At 40.3% G+C, this 17,309-nt stretch overlaps 3 protein-coding genes across 3 annotated transcripts; 1 reads left to right on the top strand and 2 right to left on the bottom strand.

Moving 5' to 3' along the window:
* Window positions 1-33: 33 nt before the first annotated feature.
* On the top strand, window positions 34-4,942 carry enosf1 (enolase superfamily member 1). Its single transcript, XM_046046934.1, has 15 exons — window positions 34-146; window positions 244-346; window positions 948-1,063; window positions 1,335-1,421; window positions 1,518-1,544; window positions 1,630-1,702; window positions 1,823-1,861; window positions 2,044-2,126; window positions 2,879-3,001; window positions 3,075-3,209; window positions 3,876-3,917; window positions 3,996-4,125; window positions 4,302-4,401; window positions 4,480-4,561; window positions 4,664-4,942. The coding sequence occupies exons 1-15, from the start codon at window positions 66-68 to the stop codon at window positions 4,754-4,756; spliced, it is 1,314 nt and encodes a 437-aa protein (XP_045902890.1). The 5' UTR covers window positions 34-65; the 3' UTR covers window positions 4,757-4,942.
* tyms (thymidylate synthetase) lies at window positions 4,938-8,443 on the bottom strand. Its single transcript, XM_046047055.1, has 7 exons — window positions 8,081-8,443; window positions 7,244-7,317; window positions 6,690-6,864; window positions 6,033-6,134; window positions 5,747-5,922; window positions 5,539-5,610; window positions 4,938-5,449 (listed from the first exon to the last, which is right to left on the bottom strand). Exons 1-7 carry the CDS (start codon window positions 8,310-8,312, stop codon window positions 5,312-5,314), a joined length of 969 nt encoding a protein of 322 aa, XP_045903011.1. The 5' UTR covers window positions 8,313-8,443; the 3' UTR covers window positions 4,938-5,311.
* A 1,304-nt stretch (window positions 8,444-9,747) lies between these two features.
* LOC123969254 (clusterin-like protein 1) lies at window positions 9,748-17,269 on the bottom strand. Its single transcript, XM_046046515.1, has 10 exons — window positions 17,168-17,269; window positions 14,696-14,768; window positions 13,173-13,276; window positions 12,936-13,084; window positions 12,264-12,434; window positions 11,703-12,159; window positions 11,467-11,595; window positions 10,853-11,067; window positions 10,295-10,475; window positions 9,748-9,919 (listed from the first exon to the last, which is right to left on the bottom strand). Exons 3-10 carry the CDS (start codon window positions 13,261-13,263, stop codon window positions 9,909-9,911), a joined length of 1,404 nt encoding a protein of 467 aa, XP_045902471.1. The 5' UTR covers window positions 13,264-13,276; window positions 14,696-14,768; window positions 17,168-17,269; the 3' UTR covers window positions 9,748-9,908.
* Between the last annotated feature and the right edge of the window lie 40 nt (window positions 17,270-17,309).

Below are 17,309 nucleotides of genomic sequence, written 5' to 3'. Positions count from 1 at the left end.
ACCAATAAATGGGCGGAGGTGGGTGGGATCAACTTGTACAGTTCACTTGTAATGTCAGTGCCAAAATGTTGCACAAAATTATTAATTTAACAGTCAGGGATGTGAGATTCCCGACTTCTTTGGAGCAACACGGCTCAGATGCAATGGTAAGGAAGTGTCCGCAGCTGTAGCAATAATCTGGATACATGCATTGTGCTTACATTTGCAGTTGTGAGACCACCGCACTGTAACTTTCCACTGCAGCACACCGACCCGGATTATTCGGCCGCATATGTGGTGATCGACACGGACTGCGGGTTGAAAGGCTTCGGCCTCACGTTCACTCTGGGAAAAGGCACGGAGATTGGTAAGATTTAATCAGTGCAGCCAGAAACAAACGGAATCATGACATGTGACCACAACAGCACGGACTCCGTGCTGCTGCGTTCAATTGATCCTAGTAAACTCCCAATTTCGACTTGCAGAATCGAACTTCTTGAGCTTCAGTTTAAATTGGGTTATTACATTAAATGCCAAAATGCTACTAGATTATTAATAATCTTTTAGCATTAAATAATTATTAATATCTTTAATCTTTATATATTTAATTACACACACAATGTTCAACATAAATAGGTTAACTCTCTTGCTCTTACACCCGAAACAAAAACAAAACAAATAAAAAACATATTACAGACATGCCAAAAGCCATAATGGTAAATATACTATTTAATAATGAAATATTACATTTAGGTATCAGAAGCGTTTGCATAATTCTGACTGTATTTCTTTTCTCACGTCCTTGTGTGCAAAGACAGAAAGTTGAACCCTACACCGCCATCGTGTGGTCATTTTAATTTAACACAATGAAAAATATTTCAGTTGACTCTACCACAGTCTACATGTGAGGTTTGTCTGTCTGGAGCTTTCATCCTTTGTGTGTGATTTATGTGCATCGTACCGCGCAGTGGTGTGTGCTGTGGAGGCCCTGTCAGGACATGTTGTTGGGAAATCCTTGCAGGACATTGTGAGGGACTTCCGTGGATTTTACCGCCTCCTGACCAGTGATGGCCAAATGAGATGGGTGAGAACAGGCACACAACACAAGCAGAGGGATAGATAGTGTAAAAAGACAAATAAATGTGAAAGGGTTTGCAATCTTGAATCCAGGCTTTTCAAGAAGTAGTGCCAGGTGTCTGCAGCCAAAAGACAGTAGGAGAAAAAATGTAGTTGTTTAATAATCATGTGAGCCAAATTAATGATTTTTGATGCATGAAGCCTTTGTTTCCGTGCTGCAATGTAATATTGAGCTCACAAAGGGGATGTCAACGGTTTTGAACTTGTGTCTGAACCAGTTAGGCCCAGAGAAAGGAGTGATCCACCTGGCCACTGCTGCAGTCTTGAATGCTGTGTGGGACCTGTGGGCGAGAGCAGAGAGCAAGGTGGGGCTGTTTCATGAATTGATGAGGAATTATCAGAAAAACCCAATTTCCTTTCCCTTCGTGACTCACTCATATCCTGCTCTCATTTCCCTGCAGCCACTGTGGAAGCTGCTTGTTGACATGGTGAGTCACCGGAAATGTAGGTGTTTGATTTATGTCCAGGATGTGATCACAAGGAAAATAACATGTTTTATGTGTGTCAATTCAGGATCCCAAGCAGATTGTCTCATGTATTGACTTCAGATACATCACAGATGTGCTGACAGAGGAGGAGGCTCTAGGTGAGACCGGTTTATGATGATACATATGTCCAGTACAGTGTGGGAATAGAAATCCCTTCTTTTCTAAGTGCAGCATAGTAAAAGCAATAGACTCTCTTCTTCTTCTTTTTCATCATTCAGACATACTCGTGAAAGCACAGGAGGGCAAGCAGCAGAGAGGTGAGCATACTGAAAAGAGTCATTAATTACAGGGCTGAATGGAATTTTGCGGAACATAATTGCCTCTTTAGAACTGACAGGAGTGCTTTTAGGCTTCATAATAGGCTCCTTCACGCCACATTTTCTCTATTAAAACACTCTTCTCCTTTAAGTGTGAGTTACCTTCTTTTTTTGCTTCCCAGAGGATCAAATGCTGAAAGAGGGTTATCCTGCCTACACCACCTCCTGTGCATGGATCGGATACTCAGACCAGCAGCTGAAACAGGTCTCTGTGCTATAAAATACATCAGAATCAGCTTTATTTGCCAGGTGTGTGTACACATAAGAGGAATTTGACTCAGGATTGAACATTGCTCACGGTGTGCTCACTTACAATACAATAATAAAATCAGACACAGGCTACCGTATAGAGAATACATATATACACACTATAAACAAAAACAATATAGACAGATTGAGACAATAGTGTGATGAGCAGAGTGCAAAGGATGCCGGGGTAAAATTATCATTTTTATGTACATGTTGGAGGTGGATGTGATATACACATGCATGTACACATGTACACAGTGCGATGGTGCATAATGCAAAGGATGCTGGAATAAATAAGTATTATCAGCAGGTATTATGTACATGTGGTAGGTGGATTTGGTATACAGTATACAAAATGACAATATGAACAGTATGAACAGTTCTGAAATAGAGAATGATGAATAAATAATAAGTGTTAGCCAGTAAACAGGTGGCTGATTAGACACAGAGTTACTGGGTCATTGCACAGGAATTGTTCCTGACTCTGCGAGGCAGAACATGTTATCCAAGGTGGGTTAAAATCAAGAGCAACTGGATTTGGCAAAAGATACTTGAAGACGTTTCGCCTCTTATCCAAGAGGCTTCCTCAGTTCTGACTGACTGGCAGGGAATCCCAGCTACTTAACCACCACTTGGATCATTAGTGCTTCTGTCTCTGAGACTCTTCATAATTTTTCAAATAACAATGACAGTTGTGTGTTTCTGAAGCTCTGCACAGACGCACTCAAAAGCGGTTGGACCAAGTTCAAGGTCAAAGTGGGTGCAGATCTAGAGGACGACATACGCAGGTGCCGCCTCATAAGGCAGATGATTGGACCCAATAACACATTGGTACGGTTGCCTTTGCCCCAAGCGTTGTATCTACATTTGGAAATAACAGTATATTGAAGTGTTTTTGCGTTAGATGATCGATGCCAACCAGAGATGGGATGTAGCCGAGGCCATCAGCTGGGTGTCCAGCCTGGCTGAGTTCAAACCTCTTTGGATAGAGGAACCCACGTCCCCAGATGACATTCTGGGCCACGCTGCTATCTCCAAGGTGAGGTGGGATTTTCTAGCTTTCGTGCATTTGTGTGTTGAAGACAATGGTGGTCTATGAGACAATGGGCACCTGTAAAAGTATGTATGTGTTTGTGGTTATTTGGCATCTCATTGTGATTATATTTGTGGTCATTTTTTGTCTCTTTGTAGTTGTTTTGAGTGCCTTTGTGGTTGTTTTGTGTCTCTGAAGTTCTGTGTCTCTTTCAGTTTGCGTCTCTTTGTAATTGTTTTAAGTCTATAGTAGTTTTGTGTCTGTCTTTGTAGTTGTTTAAGTCTATAGTTGTTCTGTCTGTTTCAGTTTGTGTCTCTGAAGTAGTTTTGTGTCTGTTTTAGTTTGTTTCTTTGTAGTTGTTTTAAGTCTATTTGTTTTGTGCCTCTGTTAAATTGTTTTTAGTTGTTTTGTGTTTGTTTTAAATTGTTTTTAGTCTATAGAAGTTTTGTGTCTGTTTTACTTCGTCTCTTTTTAATTGTTTTAAGTCTATAGTTGGTTTTTGTTTTTATTTTGTGCCTCTTTGTAGTTGTTTTAAGTCTGTTTGTTTTGTGCCTCTTTCTTTGTGTCGCTGAAGTTGTTTTGTATTTCTTTGTTGTAATATGTGTGATTTTGCATCATTCAGTAATCCATCCATGGTTGAAGATTGATAAAAGATCATTTTTGTTGTTGCAGGCTTTGGCTCCACTTGGGATTGGTGTGGCAACAGGGGAGCAGGTCAGCGCTCACGTTTATGGCAGCACATGTATCACTGACTGAAAAGTTTTTTAGCTGGGTAACTTGTTTCCTCTCCAGTGTCACAATAGGGTGATGTTCAAGCAGTTCCTCCAGGCCTCGGCCCTGCAGTTTGTCCAGATAGACAGCTGTCGGTTGGGCAGTGTCAACGAGAACCTGGCTGTGTTGCTGATGGCCCATAAGTTCAAAGGTAAAACTAGAGTAATATATGGAGCAATAATATAAAACTTAACATTTTATGGAGGCTTGAAAAAGGGGGTACAAGGTTATCCGATGAGTCAGGAATTTAACAGATTACATCAATCAATATTAATGAAAAATATCTATATCAAAAACATGGCTACATGCTACTGCATTGTCCCCCAGTGCCCGTTTGTCCTCACGCTGGAGGAGTCGGTCTCTGTGAGCTTGTCCAGCATCTGATTCTGTTTGACTACACCTGTCTGTCTGGAAATCTCAGCAACCGGTAAGAGCATTTGCCTGAATATATCAGACAAGCACATAATAATCAGCAACAGTTTTTTGGCTATTTTTTTCTTTCCAGAATGTGTGAATATGTGGATCACTTACACGAACACTTCACCAGTCCTGTGGTGATTCATGACGCCTACTACATGCCCCCCAAGGTAATATGAAGTAGATACCAAGAACTATCACTTAGAAATGAATCTCTGCATTACTCTAAAAAAAATTATTTCTCTATTCCATATTATGCTTATTATTCTCAGGATCCAGGCTATTCTTGTGAGATGCTTGAATCATCGGTGCAGAGACATCAGTACCCTGAAGGAGATGTATGGAAGCTGCACATTAACAAATGAGGACTTTATCTTACACATTTTACTTAATGTAAGACTCTTACAATTAGGCTGGGTCAAGTGGTATGAAAATACATTACACTAATAAATGTTAGCAGGTTGTAAACAATTGCAATGGAAATGTAGCAGACACTGTCAAATTCAGACTTGGAATATTAAAATTAGAAAATACAAGTCAGTATCCTTCAAGCTGACACGTGGAAATTTCTTTATTTACAAATTAGATATTAATATTTAAAGGGAAATGTAACAGATTTAACAGGCACTTGTTCCAAGCAACTAACACATTCATTCTCTAGCAATCAAATGTAGTACATCAGCAGTTCAACTACAGAAAACCCAGCATGAGTAAAGATTTGGGTTGTTTTATTTTTTACACTTTCACACACAAACCACCTACCCATTTTTGTGACTTAGTAGAACTGAACTTTTAAAATATATATAAAGTCTTTCTAAAATGAGAGTCAAGTACACATACTGAACAGCATATATAAAACAATCTGACTCCTAAAAGCACCTTACACACACTTATCCTTTATCACCTTTATATTGGGATTTTTAAACAGCCATCTGCATCTTAATGGTGGGATGAGGGTTGTAGTCGCAGATCTCAAAGTCCTCCGCACGGAAATCATCAATATGCTCCACTTTTCTCAGGATCTTCAGCTTAGGGAAGGGACGAATCTCCCTCTGAAGCTGCAAATTTAGGCAGATAAACTCGTAAGTTTGAAATCAAGCAGACAGTAGAGAAACAAGAAAAAAAAACTCTTCTTTAAATAACCCACCTGTACTGTGAGAGGTTCAATGTGGTTGACGTAGACGTGAGCATCTCCAAGAGTGTGAACAAAGTCGCCAGGCTGAAGGGACAGAATAAAATAAAATAATTAAGCACATGATGGGTGAGGTGATGGAGCGAGCGCGCGCACACACACACACCACACACACACACACACACACACACACACACACACCTCAAAATAAGATAAGAATTACCTTGAGTCCTGTGATGTGTGCTATCATGTAGGTAAGGAGTGCATAGCTGGCGATATTGAAAGGCACCCCAAGGCCCATATCACCTGAGCGCTGGTACAGCTGACACGAGAGCTCACCATCACACACGTAGAACTGACACAGGGCGTGGCAGGGGGGCAGAGCCATGATGGGCAGGTCTGCAACAACATACGAGACGCAGATATAAAACAGACTGATGGAACGTCACTTCAGGTCAGATTTAAAGAGAGCTCTTGAGCAGTAACTTTAAACGTTGTCCATGCTTCACCTTTGGGGTTCCAAGCACACATGATGATCCGTCTGTCCTCTGGATTCTTTTTGATGGTGTCAATGACCTTCTGCAGCTGGTCAACACCTTGTCCTGTGTAATCTGTCGAAGGAATTGATTAAAAAAAAACAACAACATTAATTTAAGCTCCTACTGTGCAATACACCTACCAAATATGATCTTTTAAAAGTGTAGTTTCGGTATTTTTAAACCTGGGCCCTATTTTAACATATTTTGAAATGACTAAAAGGTACAAAAGGTCCGTGCTGTAGATGCCTTCAGCCGGCAGCTGCTGAAACATATTCCTTCGGGGGAATTGCACCCGTCAAAAATCACATCCACAAAAAGGGCTGTTATACTAGGTGTCTGACAACATCGTGGAAAGGATCCCTAAGTGTGAATCCCAGTGACACCCCTTGTTTTTGACAGAAGTCTCGCTCAAGGACAATTCTCAACGTGAGGCAGAGTGGGAGAGAGGAGCTGTGTTTTAGTAACGTTATGCCATTAATACTTGACATACATGTGAGATTAATTGGCTGCATGATGACCGAGTGAGCAGCATTTCCAAATTGCCGCAATCCCACAACCAAATGCACAGTAGTGGAGATTTGCAGAAAAATGCAACCAGTAAACAGGTGCAGCTGTGACATAGTGTACCTCCATGCATGTTTGTGTACTCGGCACCAAAGTGCCTCCACTGGAAACCATACACAGGTCCCAGGTCGCCCTCCTCTCGATCTGTGAACCCAAGGTTGTCCAGGAAGTCCCGGGACCCGTTGGCATCCCAAATCTTCACGCCTTTCTCAGAGAGCTCCTTGGCATTTGTTGATCCCTGCAACCACACACAAAAAAATAGATATCAGAGCCCAACTCATTTTAACACAAAACCTCAGACATAAATGCTGCATGTGAACTGAAATGAGCTCAGCTACCTTTGTAGCCATGTAGAGATTTCTGCATCTGATCCAATGCAGAGGGAGTGAATTAAACTTTTAAAAATCCAAGATTGTAACAAGGACGAGGACTATTTCTTCAGTAGAAAGTGTTCCAATGAAAACAGTCATCATGGAGATAAGAGTGTTTTTTAATGTTGTTTTCCCTAGTAAAATCCTAAACTAGCTGCATGGCTGGATACCACGAGAGTAAAGTGAGACAATATTTTTTTATAATGTGGCTGAAATTGACTCCAAATCTCATCTGATCATCCTCACCTTTATAAACCACAGCAATTCTTCAAGGATCCCTCTCCAAAACACTCTCTTGGTTGTCAGCAAGGGAAACTGATCTACAAATAATAAACAGGAAAGGCATAAAGAAATGTTATTATTAAGATTACTTAATTTTTGTTATTAAAATTATGACCCAAATATGTATGGGGACTTTTACAGTTAAAAAAAGAAAGAACTACCAAATAAACTTGTAAGCGCTCCCTGGTGGAGAAACTATATGAGTTCCACGGTTTCTAAATTACAACAAACATATCTTTCGCATTTCTGCACTGTTATGTCCTGTTACTTATCTGCCAACATAATATGCACATTTTAATCTGAGGTAAATTAATGTCAGCCAGTTGCACATTTATAAAAGTACTAAGTTACTTTTATTTTCATTTTAGGCTATTTTAAACTGACACTCCACAAATGCACCCCCCACATCTTTAGTTTACTTGGTAAGTTTCGCTCAATTCCTGGATGCCTATGGGATCATGATTATATTATTTGATCCAATAGACACAATATTTGAGCCAAAATAGCCTAATTTTGCTGTTTGACATAACTTCTTCTATTTCTACACGAAATAGTTTTTAAAAAGGTCTGTCCTAAGGCATTTATTCGTTTCTGACTGATGGAGGGAAACCCAAAAACTACCGTATCTGTGAACTCTCACACATGTAGACTATTCTATGCGATCTCCTTTTGATAACTAATGCAATAACTAATGTGATATTGTTTCACTTCCATTCACTGAGCCTCCCCTGAAACTGTTTGGAGCCCCCCTTGGGAGACCCGCCTCACACTTTGAAAACCACTGGGTTAAACCAAACAAACCTCTTAAACTGTATCTGGCTTGAGCACCGAACACAGAGATGATCCCTGTCCCGGTCCGGTCCCCCTTTCTGCGGCCGTGCTGCATGATGTACTCGATCTGATCCAGGTACCCGCGTTCATCACAGAAAACCCCGAAGTTCTTCTTCTCCGCCGCCGTCTGGGACTCTTCCTCCTTTCTGCAGCCGGCCTCCCGGTGCAGCTCTTCGGTGTGGATTTCTGAAGTGGCGGGCATTTTAGTGGACACGAGCGGAGACGACTTCAGTGGAGACCAGAGAGGGAAGTTATGTGTTGTGTTGCGGTCGTAGAGGCTGAGGGTCACCGGTGCAGTTTTCCCGGGAGTTTCAGAACGCGGACAGCCAATCGTGGGCCCTGGACTACTTCTGGTTTGACAAAACTCTCGCGCGAGAACTGAAAAAAGCGCGCTCTGCTGCTTTTTTTTTTTGTCCCCCCAACTTTACACAACAAAGTTTTTCCTTTACAGTACTTCCTTGTACCATAAACATAGTTATGATTAGTTAAAAATGTTCTGAAAAATAGCTTGCAGTAAGTAATGTTAAATAGCAAATTAAAATACTGTAAGAAAAGTTCACAATAAGAAAACATGCAATGCAATGTAAATATATAAGAAACAAATGTGCTTCGTCTAAAAAAATAAACAAAAAAAAAACGCAATTAGCCAGAAAGTTTCTCCAGAATGCAGGAAATTAAGTGTTTAATGCTCAAAATGTTCTGGGGGAGGATCCCCAGACAGCCTGCTTATAAGTTTCAATAATGTGAAAATATATTCTTGTCTTGCTCTCTTGCACACAGTATTGTGCATTGTTACCTCCCGTGAGCTAAGTGTATCATCACATCCCTAATCTGAGCATTTATGTTCCCACCACTTTTCAACACAACATGACACCCTTGACCATGTCAACCAGAAAATAATAATTAAATTAGGTTATACTAGTAATTTATATATATATATTTAATAAACATAATCAATTTAAAAAAAAAAAACAGTTGAAGTTCATCATGTAGCCTACAACTTGTAAAGCTTTTTAAACACTTAAGTAGCCAACAAGTATCTCAGAATTATACACTACCTGAGTAAATGTACATAGTTACACTACCATTATATAAACTTCAAAGGAATTGTTCTTAATGAAATTGCATTACTTATATTTATTAAACATCAACTAATGATCCTGTGGTTCAAGCATTTTGTAACAAGAATAAATTACTATAATACAGTCATTATTTATCAGTTAATAACAATCATAATAGGCCTATATAATAAATATAGAATAACGACATTGAAACATTAGATCAAACTGGCCCTGAGCTTGGTGTGATTCAGTGAGAAAGAGCCATTTCACCTGCTTCAAACACAGGAGGCGATTAATAAAATAAATAATAAAATAAAACATTTGTGGGAATAAAACTTTGCAAGCTTCACTTTTTTGTGCTGTACAAAGAGTCCAAAAACATTATTATATCTTTATTTTAAAGATTTTGTTTTGCACAGCCATAAATACAGATTGTTCCCAAAGAACAGAAAAAAACTGCAGAAAACATGTTGTTATCATTCTGATATCAGTTTCACAAAATATGTAAATATTACATTCAAAATTATGGTGAAGGAGAGAGTACCCAGTTTTATTGCAGAAACATTTAAAACACTAAGAATGAAACATGAATAAAAAGAATATGAGCTGTGCGTTGAAAGGTTAAGGGGTCTATACAGATTTCAAGTTTTACAAAGATCAGCTTAATTGTTCAAGAAAACTGGTCCTGGACTTTATTCAGCATCTGAAAATAATGTGTGGACACTGGGACGTTCTCATTACTCCATTCCTGTGTAGAGAAAAAAACATACAAATTAACCACAATTTAAATTGATGTATAGAAGGTCAACTAGGTCCACGCAAGCAAGTCAGTAAACTTAAATATCCCCATGGCTGCCACATTGCATATGGATTCATTTAATATTTTAATAGAAAGTCAATGAGGGATAAAATGTATGATTGTTTCTTAGTAACCAAAAACATCCCATTTGCATTGTGGCACAGAATAATTCATTAAATTAAAATGAAATGGAGTATAGAATAGAGTAATGTTGGCACTTTCAAATGATCACAATTCATTTTGCTCAAATTCAATATGGCGCTCTGCCAAGTGAAGCTGGGAGCCAGATTATTGACTAAGTCACAACACTGCCTGGATCGATACCTTTTATCTGCTGTTTATGGAGAGTAAGAGCCTCCTGAACTACATATTGGATGAAAGCAGGGTCCTCCACCTCCAGCTCTGCTGGGACTGAGACAGTTATCGGGCCAGAGTCCAGTATGGTTACAACCACGCTGCTGTCAACTTTAGGCCTGATGTTATTCATCTGTTGCTGCGGAGTCACCTGAAAAGGGATCAGTTCTTGTGGCAAACTATTTAACTAAAACAACACCTAACAAGATTCTTGCCAGCAGCCAAAATAATCACACACATTTTTACGCTTAATTACATACAGTCAGGTATACTTTCAATAAACATAATTAGGTTTGGCTTTGGAGTTTGAATTTAAATCTTGTTTGTTTATTTTAGGGATCAAGTCAATTATCTGTGACAGAATTCAAACAACAGGATTATTACGAATGCTCTTTGGCAAAGAAATTCACATGTTGCAGCTCAGATCAACAGTAATCTATCTTGATTCTTCAGCCAAAGAGAAGTATTAAAATGCAAGATATAGCCGTGTGGTAATGTCAGAGAAGTAAAACACTGCTACGAACATACTGTGATCACGCTGAAGATGTCGTGTGGGCCCGCTGTGCTGCTGGACAGCTGGCTGACCCAGCCGTATTTATCGTCCATGTTGCTGAGCCATCTCTGTGTGTCCGCTGTGTGCCTCTGGACCAGCTCCAGCCTGTCGTCGTACTGCTGACGGGAGGCGTTGAGCAGCATGGACATCTCCTCCATCTCAGAGTGCAACTGCTGGACACTGGGACACTCTGAAAGTGCAAATGAGTGTGCATAAATCCAGGTGTGCACGGTGAACAGGGCTTTTGGGGGTTCTAAGCAAGATTTGTTTTTATAGACTAAATGTTTATTCAAATTGTCTAAGAAACAATCAACCAAATTATTGACTGTCCTGCAGTATGTTTCTCTCATCATTACTAAGACTAGTTCACAAGATTAAGACTTCAAAGTAAAAGACTGTTTTTAATTGTCCCTCTAGGTACAAAAAGAATATCCTATTATTTGGGCCAGAATTTGCATTTAAGGTCCAGATAGGAAAACATTTACATATCTGTACTATATGTGCACATGTGACTGTGTGGGATAAGCAGCTAAATAGTAGGGATCCAGAAGTGCTCCCTAAAAAACAAATTTTTGTGTCAGTTATTTACCTTTTAACAGATAATCTTCACAGGTCTCGCACAAACTTTGGAGCTGCCGGCACTCTGATACTTGTCTGCGGAGTTGTCTGCACAGATATCTGCTCTGGGAATGCCCCAAAGCAGAAAGTGATCCTGTATCTTTGTAGATAAGCATACACAAGTAGATGTAGTAGTGGTTTTCATTATTTTTATAAAGGAGATAATACATTGAATATGAATCCAGTGCTACAAATGACACCGGATACCTCTGCTTGGTTGCTGAAAGTACTCCTCAGCTTCTTGTATCTCCTCAAATACATCAGCCACTGTGGAGCTGAATTTCTGCAGCACATTCCTCCCAAAGTCGGACACTGAACCAAGGATGTGATCCAGACCCACCGTCCTGAACAAGCCAGCGCTTGAGCCGCCCTGCATGGCCGACAGCGAGCTAGGCTCGAGCTCCGTGTTGAAGGCCGCCAGGAAGGAGTTCCCAAACACCTGCTGCATCTTTTTGACCAGAACGACGCTCTGGTTGTGCAGGAGGCTGATGTTTGACAGCAGCTGGCTGAACAACGCGTCTGCCCGCTGAAGCTCCAGATCTGCTTCATCTTCTCTGACCTGGATCTCGGCTGAGTTGGTGTGAACCACGCTCTCCTCGCTCGGATCGTGAGCTTGCTCTGTATCTTCCAGCTGGGCCGCCATTTTCCTGAAAAACTCCTCCACCTGCAGCAAAGATTCACAGACGAACCATCATCTTTGGAGTTACAAATCCAGTTAATATTTTGTAGGTCTCAGACAGTTATTGTAGGAATATGCTGAGGTCAAACCTTGAATGAGAAAGAGGCGAAGCCACGGCGACACGTAGATGTATAGAAGGCCTTACACGTATCTTCAAGACATGGTCGACATTCCTCAAAGGAAGATTTGGTTAAATCTTGACATTGCTGCTCAGCTTCCTCTAGTTTCTGCTCTGTTTCCCGGGCCAGCTGCATTGCCCCCTGAAGGAACCCCAAAACAGAAAATTATGTCACAGATACATTGCCTCTAAATAAGCAAGAGAGAATATGATGCGGTTTGGGGCTCTAAGCCCCAAGTCTTTTATTTTGAAAAAAAACAAAAAACATACTAAAAACAGATGAATCCACAGACAGTTAATTTATCCTGACTGCAGTTAAACTACACCCCGACTCCCTAAAACAGCGCTATACTCCCACATTCATTATTCACTGCCTGCTTTGAGGTTTCTCTGTGAGGCTTTGTGTGGCTTTGCCTTTACGAGTTAGAAAATATGTCATGAATAACGCACACAGACTGGCATGTAACTGCTCAACTACAGTTGTCATGTTCTGAGAAAAGTTCTTGTGTTTAAACCATAGAGGTTTAAACACAGCTTGACTTGTGGTGTTTTGATTGCGGGCTTCTTACATCAGGAATGATTACCGCAAATAGGTTTGCAGAGGCTGTGCACCTAATGGCCATCACAGAGACAGGATTTATACCTTTTTCTTGTCACTGCTGTGTCTCAGGGCGTCCATAAGATGTCTGTGCTTCTCCTCTTTTTTCTCCATCATTTCCTTCACCCGCTTCACCCCGAGTAACGCTCGCTTTATTTCCTCATCAACATGCTGCTCCCCCGCTGCAGACAGCTCTACACACACCAATGAAACATACTGTGATTCAGCATGGCTGCAAACAATATCGATCAGAAACATCTCAGTGTTTTATGAAGGCCTCACTTTTCAGGGTGTCCTCGCTCAGTGGTGGAGAGTCAGCAGCACAGAGCAGGACTTCAGCGACGCAAAGAATTTGAACAAGCAGCCTCTTCATCCTGTCTTAAGATCTATAAAAAGTGCTCATAAAAACTTACTCATTATTCCTCTACGCTGAACCGAGCAGCAAACAGAGGACATGCTTTGACTTATGTGCCTGCCATGTAACCTGCCACAAGGTGGTGCCATTTCTCAAGCATTTTAATTTAGAGCCCATTTAGATATGAATACAACATTAAGGCTAATTAAGGCTAACTAGTTATCCAACAGGACAAAAATGTCATTAGTATGGACTATCACACATCAGAGTAAAGCCAAAATAAACATGATTACCAAAAGAGATCCCACATAACTGAAGCTACTGCAGTCAACTAATCTTTCTTGGTTTAAAGTATCACATATTACATCACATGGATAACAACTATAATGCAGTGCAATTTAATTATTCATTATTAAGTAAACAAATTACAAATTCTTTCCTTAGCAAATATGTCAAAGTACTTTTTTGTACTGTTGCAGAACCTGTAGAGTTAGACTGTACAGTAGACAACGATTTATTATAACATCTCTGTGCACATCATGTCAGCACAAACTGGCATAAAATAAATAAATGTCATATTGTAAAGTATTTTCATGGATTATTTTATTTATTTATTTTATTTTCATGCATGGACACTGGGATATATATTTAGCCTATATATCCCAGTGTCCATGCATGTGTCCCAAAACCAATCTTACTGCAAAACAGTATTTGATGATACCTGTGAAGAAATACCTTCTCCTAATGTTAAAGAGTAAATTGTAGTGACCGTACGTGCAAAAGAAGTAAAGTAGTTTAGAATATTTACCTTGACAGCAACAGAAACATGAGCGCCCTGAACAAAAGCAGCAGGTTGTGCAGTTGGAGAGAGGAGAGTGAGGCACCTGCTTCCTCAAGGGATTGGATCTATTTTTATGGATCTAACTCACCAGCTCAGATCCTATTAGTGTGTTTGCATTATTAAGCCTTACGCGCGCAGCAAAATTACAGATCAGCTTCAGACTCGCTTTAATGCGTGGTAAACATTACATGCTCAACTGTATGCAGGCCCATCTCACTTCACTGTCTCCTTCATACTCCAGAGCCCTCCGGAGGTAAAACTTTCTGCTCTAATCTGCATCAGACTGACAGTAAGCCTGGGCTTCCTGCAGAGACCTGGCACACGCTGGCAGGGCCTTGGCTAAGCTCTGTAGGCCACGAGAGCAGCAGAAGGACTGCATGTGCATGCGCAAATGTGCATGCGATCACAAAAACATTCAAGAGGAAACCAGTGTGTTTGCAACTTTTAACCATGAACTGTATGTGGAACAGTTTTAAATGTGTGGATGCATTTTTTTAAAACTTGATGTTCCATTACAGAGAAGTCTGAATACATGTCTGTCAGTGCTTCATTATTGCTTTGTGATAACAAAGTTTAAGTAAGTATTCGTTTGAAAAAGTATCATCTTACCAATATAGAGCCATTTCAGACTCTCCTGCATGTTCTTAGCAGAAAGTCATCCAGCTTCCTGTCTGTCTCCGTCCTGCCGCACAAAAGACAATGTGAGTTGTCCTTATCGTGATATAAAAATGTGGCAGCGGCGTGACAAATGTGGAATTCCTGTGTGCTTTCTGAGCCCACTGCTGAAAGCCTTGACCCAGCAAATGAGGTCCCAACCTCTGAATGAGGACCAGCAGGAGCAGGGCTGTAAGATACCCGACCCTCAGCTGCTTTTTATCAGCTCGCTACGATCCCTATCTGAACCCTAATACCAGCCTGCTGCTACTATTATAGCTGACAGTAAAATAACAGTTTTGAAGGCTTTAGGAAAACAAGTAATTAGTCGCTGTATCGTCTCAGGCTGGTCTGGAATCTAATATGTGCTGGACTGGGTCAAACCCAAGCTATTAGCAGTGAGCCCCCCAAGTTTGAAGGCTCTGCTATCCAAAGACAGAAGAAAAACAAAGCTGAGTTTGATGTCTGTGTTTTTTTTAAAGCTCAGAGGATTTTAGAGCTGAGACAGTTTGTGTTATCTGTATCTTTCTCCTATAAATCAACTGGTTTGAACGGAGTGAGTGTAAAAAGATTAACATCAGGGCCACATTGGTGACTCTGACCTGTGCTGTGAAGACATGAGAGTGTCTAATTTCTTTGATGTTAGATGCAGCTGTTTTTGGCCTTTGATCAGTGATCTGCATCTGCAGGCCGGAGAGATTATGGATACAGGAACTGTTGAAATTATCACTGCGCCTGGAGGAGTCAAAGGGAAATGGCCGTTGGTGAACCTTATAGTCTAATAGATTGTGGTGATTTCTGATGGTCCATTGGGACCATTTAATGCAACAGAAATCATTTGTTATGTCAAATGTCAATAAGTGCAAAGATCTATTTCATCGTAGGGAGGATGTTGTGCATCACAGCAAAGCAAATCTTTCCTGTTTCCTTTATCAAGCAGACATCCCAAGGAAGATAAAGGGACTATTAAGTACTATAAAGTCTGATAATGATAATATAGCACTAAAATAAAAAAAATCTGCATATTATCAGGTGATTTTTGTCTATAATTAAGTCCAAGAAATGCAAATCTCTTCAAACAAATGGAGAGAAATTCCATTGCAGTAAGTCTACTTAATTAAATGGTAATTTTTCTTGATTTAAGTGAAAATATTTGTCTTTGATTTAAGATACAGATACTTATTTCTAGCAAGAAGTTGTTTTAACAAGACTGGGTTGAAATACTTTGCCTGTGCTGTCAGATGTTTTCTTTTTTTTAATGAAAATAATAGGAAAAACTACTTGCAAATATGTAAATGTTTGCAGTAGTATCTCAGGAATGTGGGATTATTGTGATAAATCGGTTGATAAAATACCCCAAACCACATGACTGAGCTATTATTGAGTAGCACAGAGAGGCCAAATGACCCTAAAGGAATATCATATGAATATGAAAGTGGCTTTTCATCCTTAAAGGAAATGAGATGTGAAGATGTAATAACACAGGAACTGCACTGCAATGTCGCCGTTTCGGTGTCGCTCCACCTCCCCAAACCTTTGAAATTATCCTTAATGGGTACCAGATTTTCACCCGAGGACGCGATTGCCATCAACCCCCAGTAACTTAATCTCATCTCCGGCTGGATTACTGCACGACGTCCCGCGGTCTGTGGTGTTGAAATCAGCCTGCACCTCCTCCCTGCCTACCTGGGGGAGACGCAGCAGGAGAGGACGGGACAGTCACTGGTAAAACGGAGTTGGGGCCGGAGGAAACTGGGGACGATGTAAAGCTACAGAGAGAACGTGAGAGAGAAAGCAAAGAAAACCCGGAAACCACACACACTCAAAATAAGAGTGGGTTTTTTTTGTAGGGTTGGCCTTTGTTTTCAGGGGGCAGATAATATGTTTTGGGGGAAATGTGTGTTGTATATCAAGTGGAATATCAGAGAGCTGCAAAAAAACAAAAACAAAACACAGGTCAATGAGGTAAATCCATAGAAACCTATCCGGGTGTGCACTCAGTGAACATTGTCCATAAAGAAAGTTTGACATTTTGGCAATTATTTTATTCCCACCAGTAGCCCACATGTAGGCTATAATCAGCCATAAAATGCTGAATTGTCTCACACAAATTAAACAAACAACACTTAGGCCCAAATAGCTACTGAGTTTGAGAGGTGTTTGTTACTTTTGAACCTGCCAGGCTAGCTTCCCCGTTTCTAATCTTTATGCTAAGCTAACTGGCTGCTGTCCATAGCTAGGTCTACAAATTAAATGGACAGATAAAAGAACTGCAAGAATTAGCATATTTCACAAAATATCAAATTGTTCTTTTATTGGAGAGTTTGTGGAGATAACGGCTAAATATATAGAGTGGACATACATTTTGAGGTAGAAAGGGTAACTCTATTTTCATACAACGGTGATTATTCGTTAAAAAAAACCTACTTGTGTTTTCTCCACACAAAAACGATTTAATTCTGAAAGTGACGCCGGAAGTGCAGCTCGTATATTCTGTGTAACTTCAAGGCTGGTGGTAACAGATCAGCGATACTTCCTCCTGCTGGACTACATCACACCACTCCTGCAA

This window comes from Micropterus dolomieu, linkage group LG01 (assembly GCF_021292245.1).
Source record: "Micropterus dolomieu isolate WLL.071019.BEF.003 ecotype Adirondacks linkage group LG01, ASM2129224v1, whole genome shotgun sequence".
Taxonomy (NCBI): domain Eukaryota; kingdom Metazoa; phylum Chordata; class Actinopteri; order Centrarchiformes; family Centrarchidae; genus Micropterus; species Micropterus dolomieu.
The sequence above is the reverse complement of the archived record's forward strand: the minus strand, read 5'-3'. Positions and strand labels throughout refer to the sequence as shown.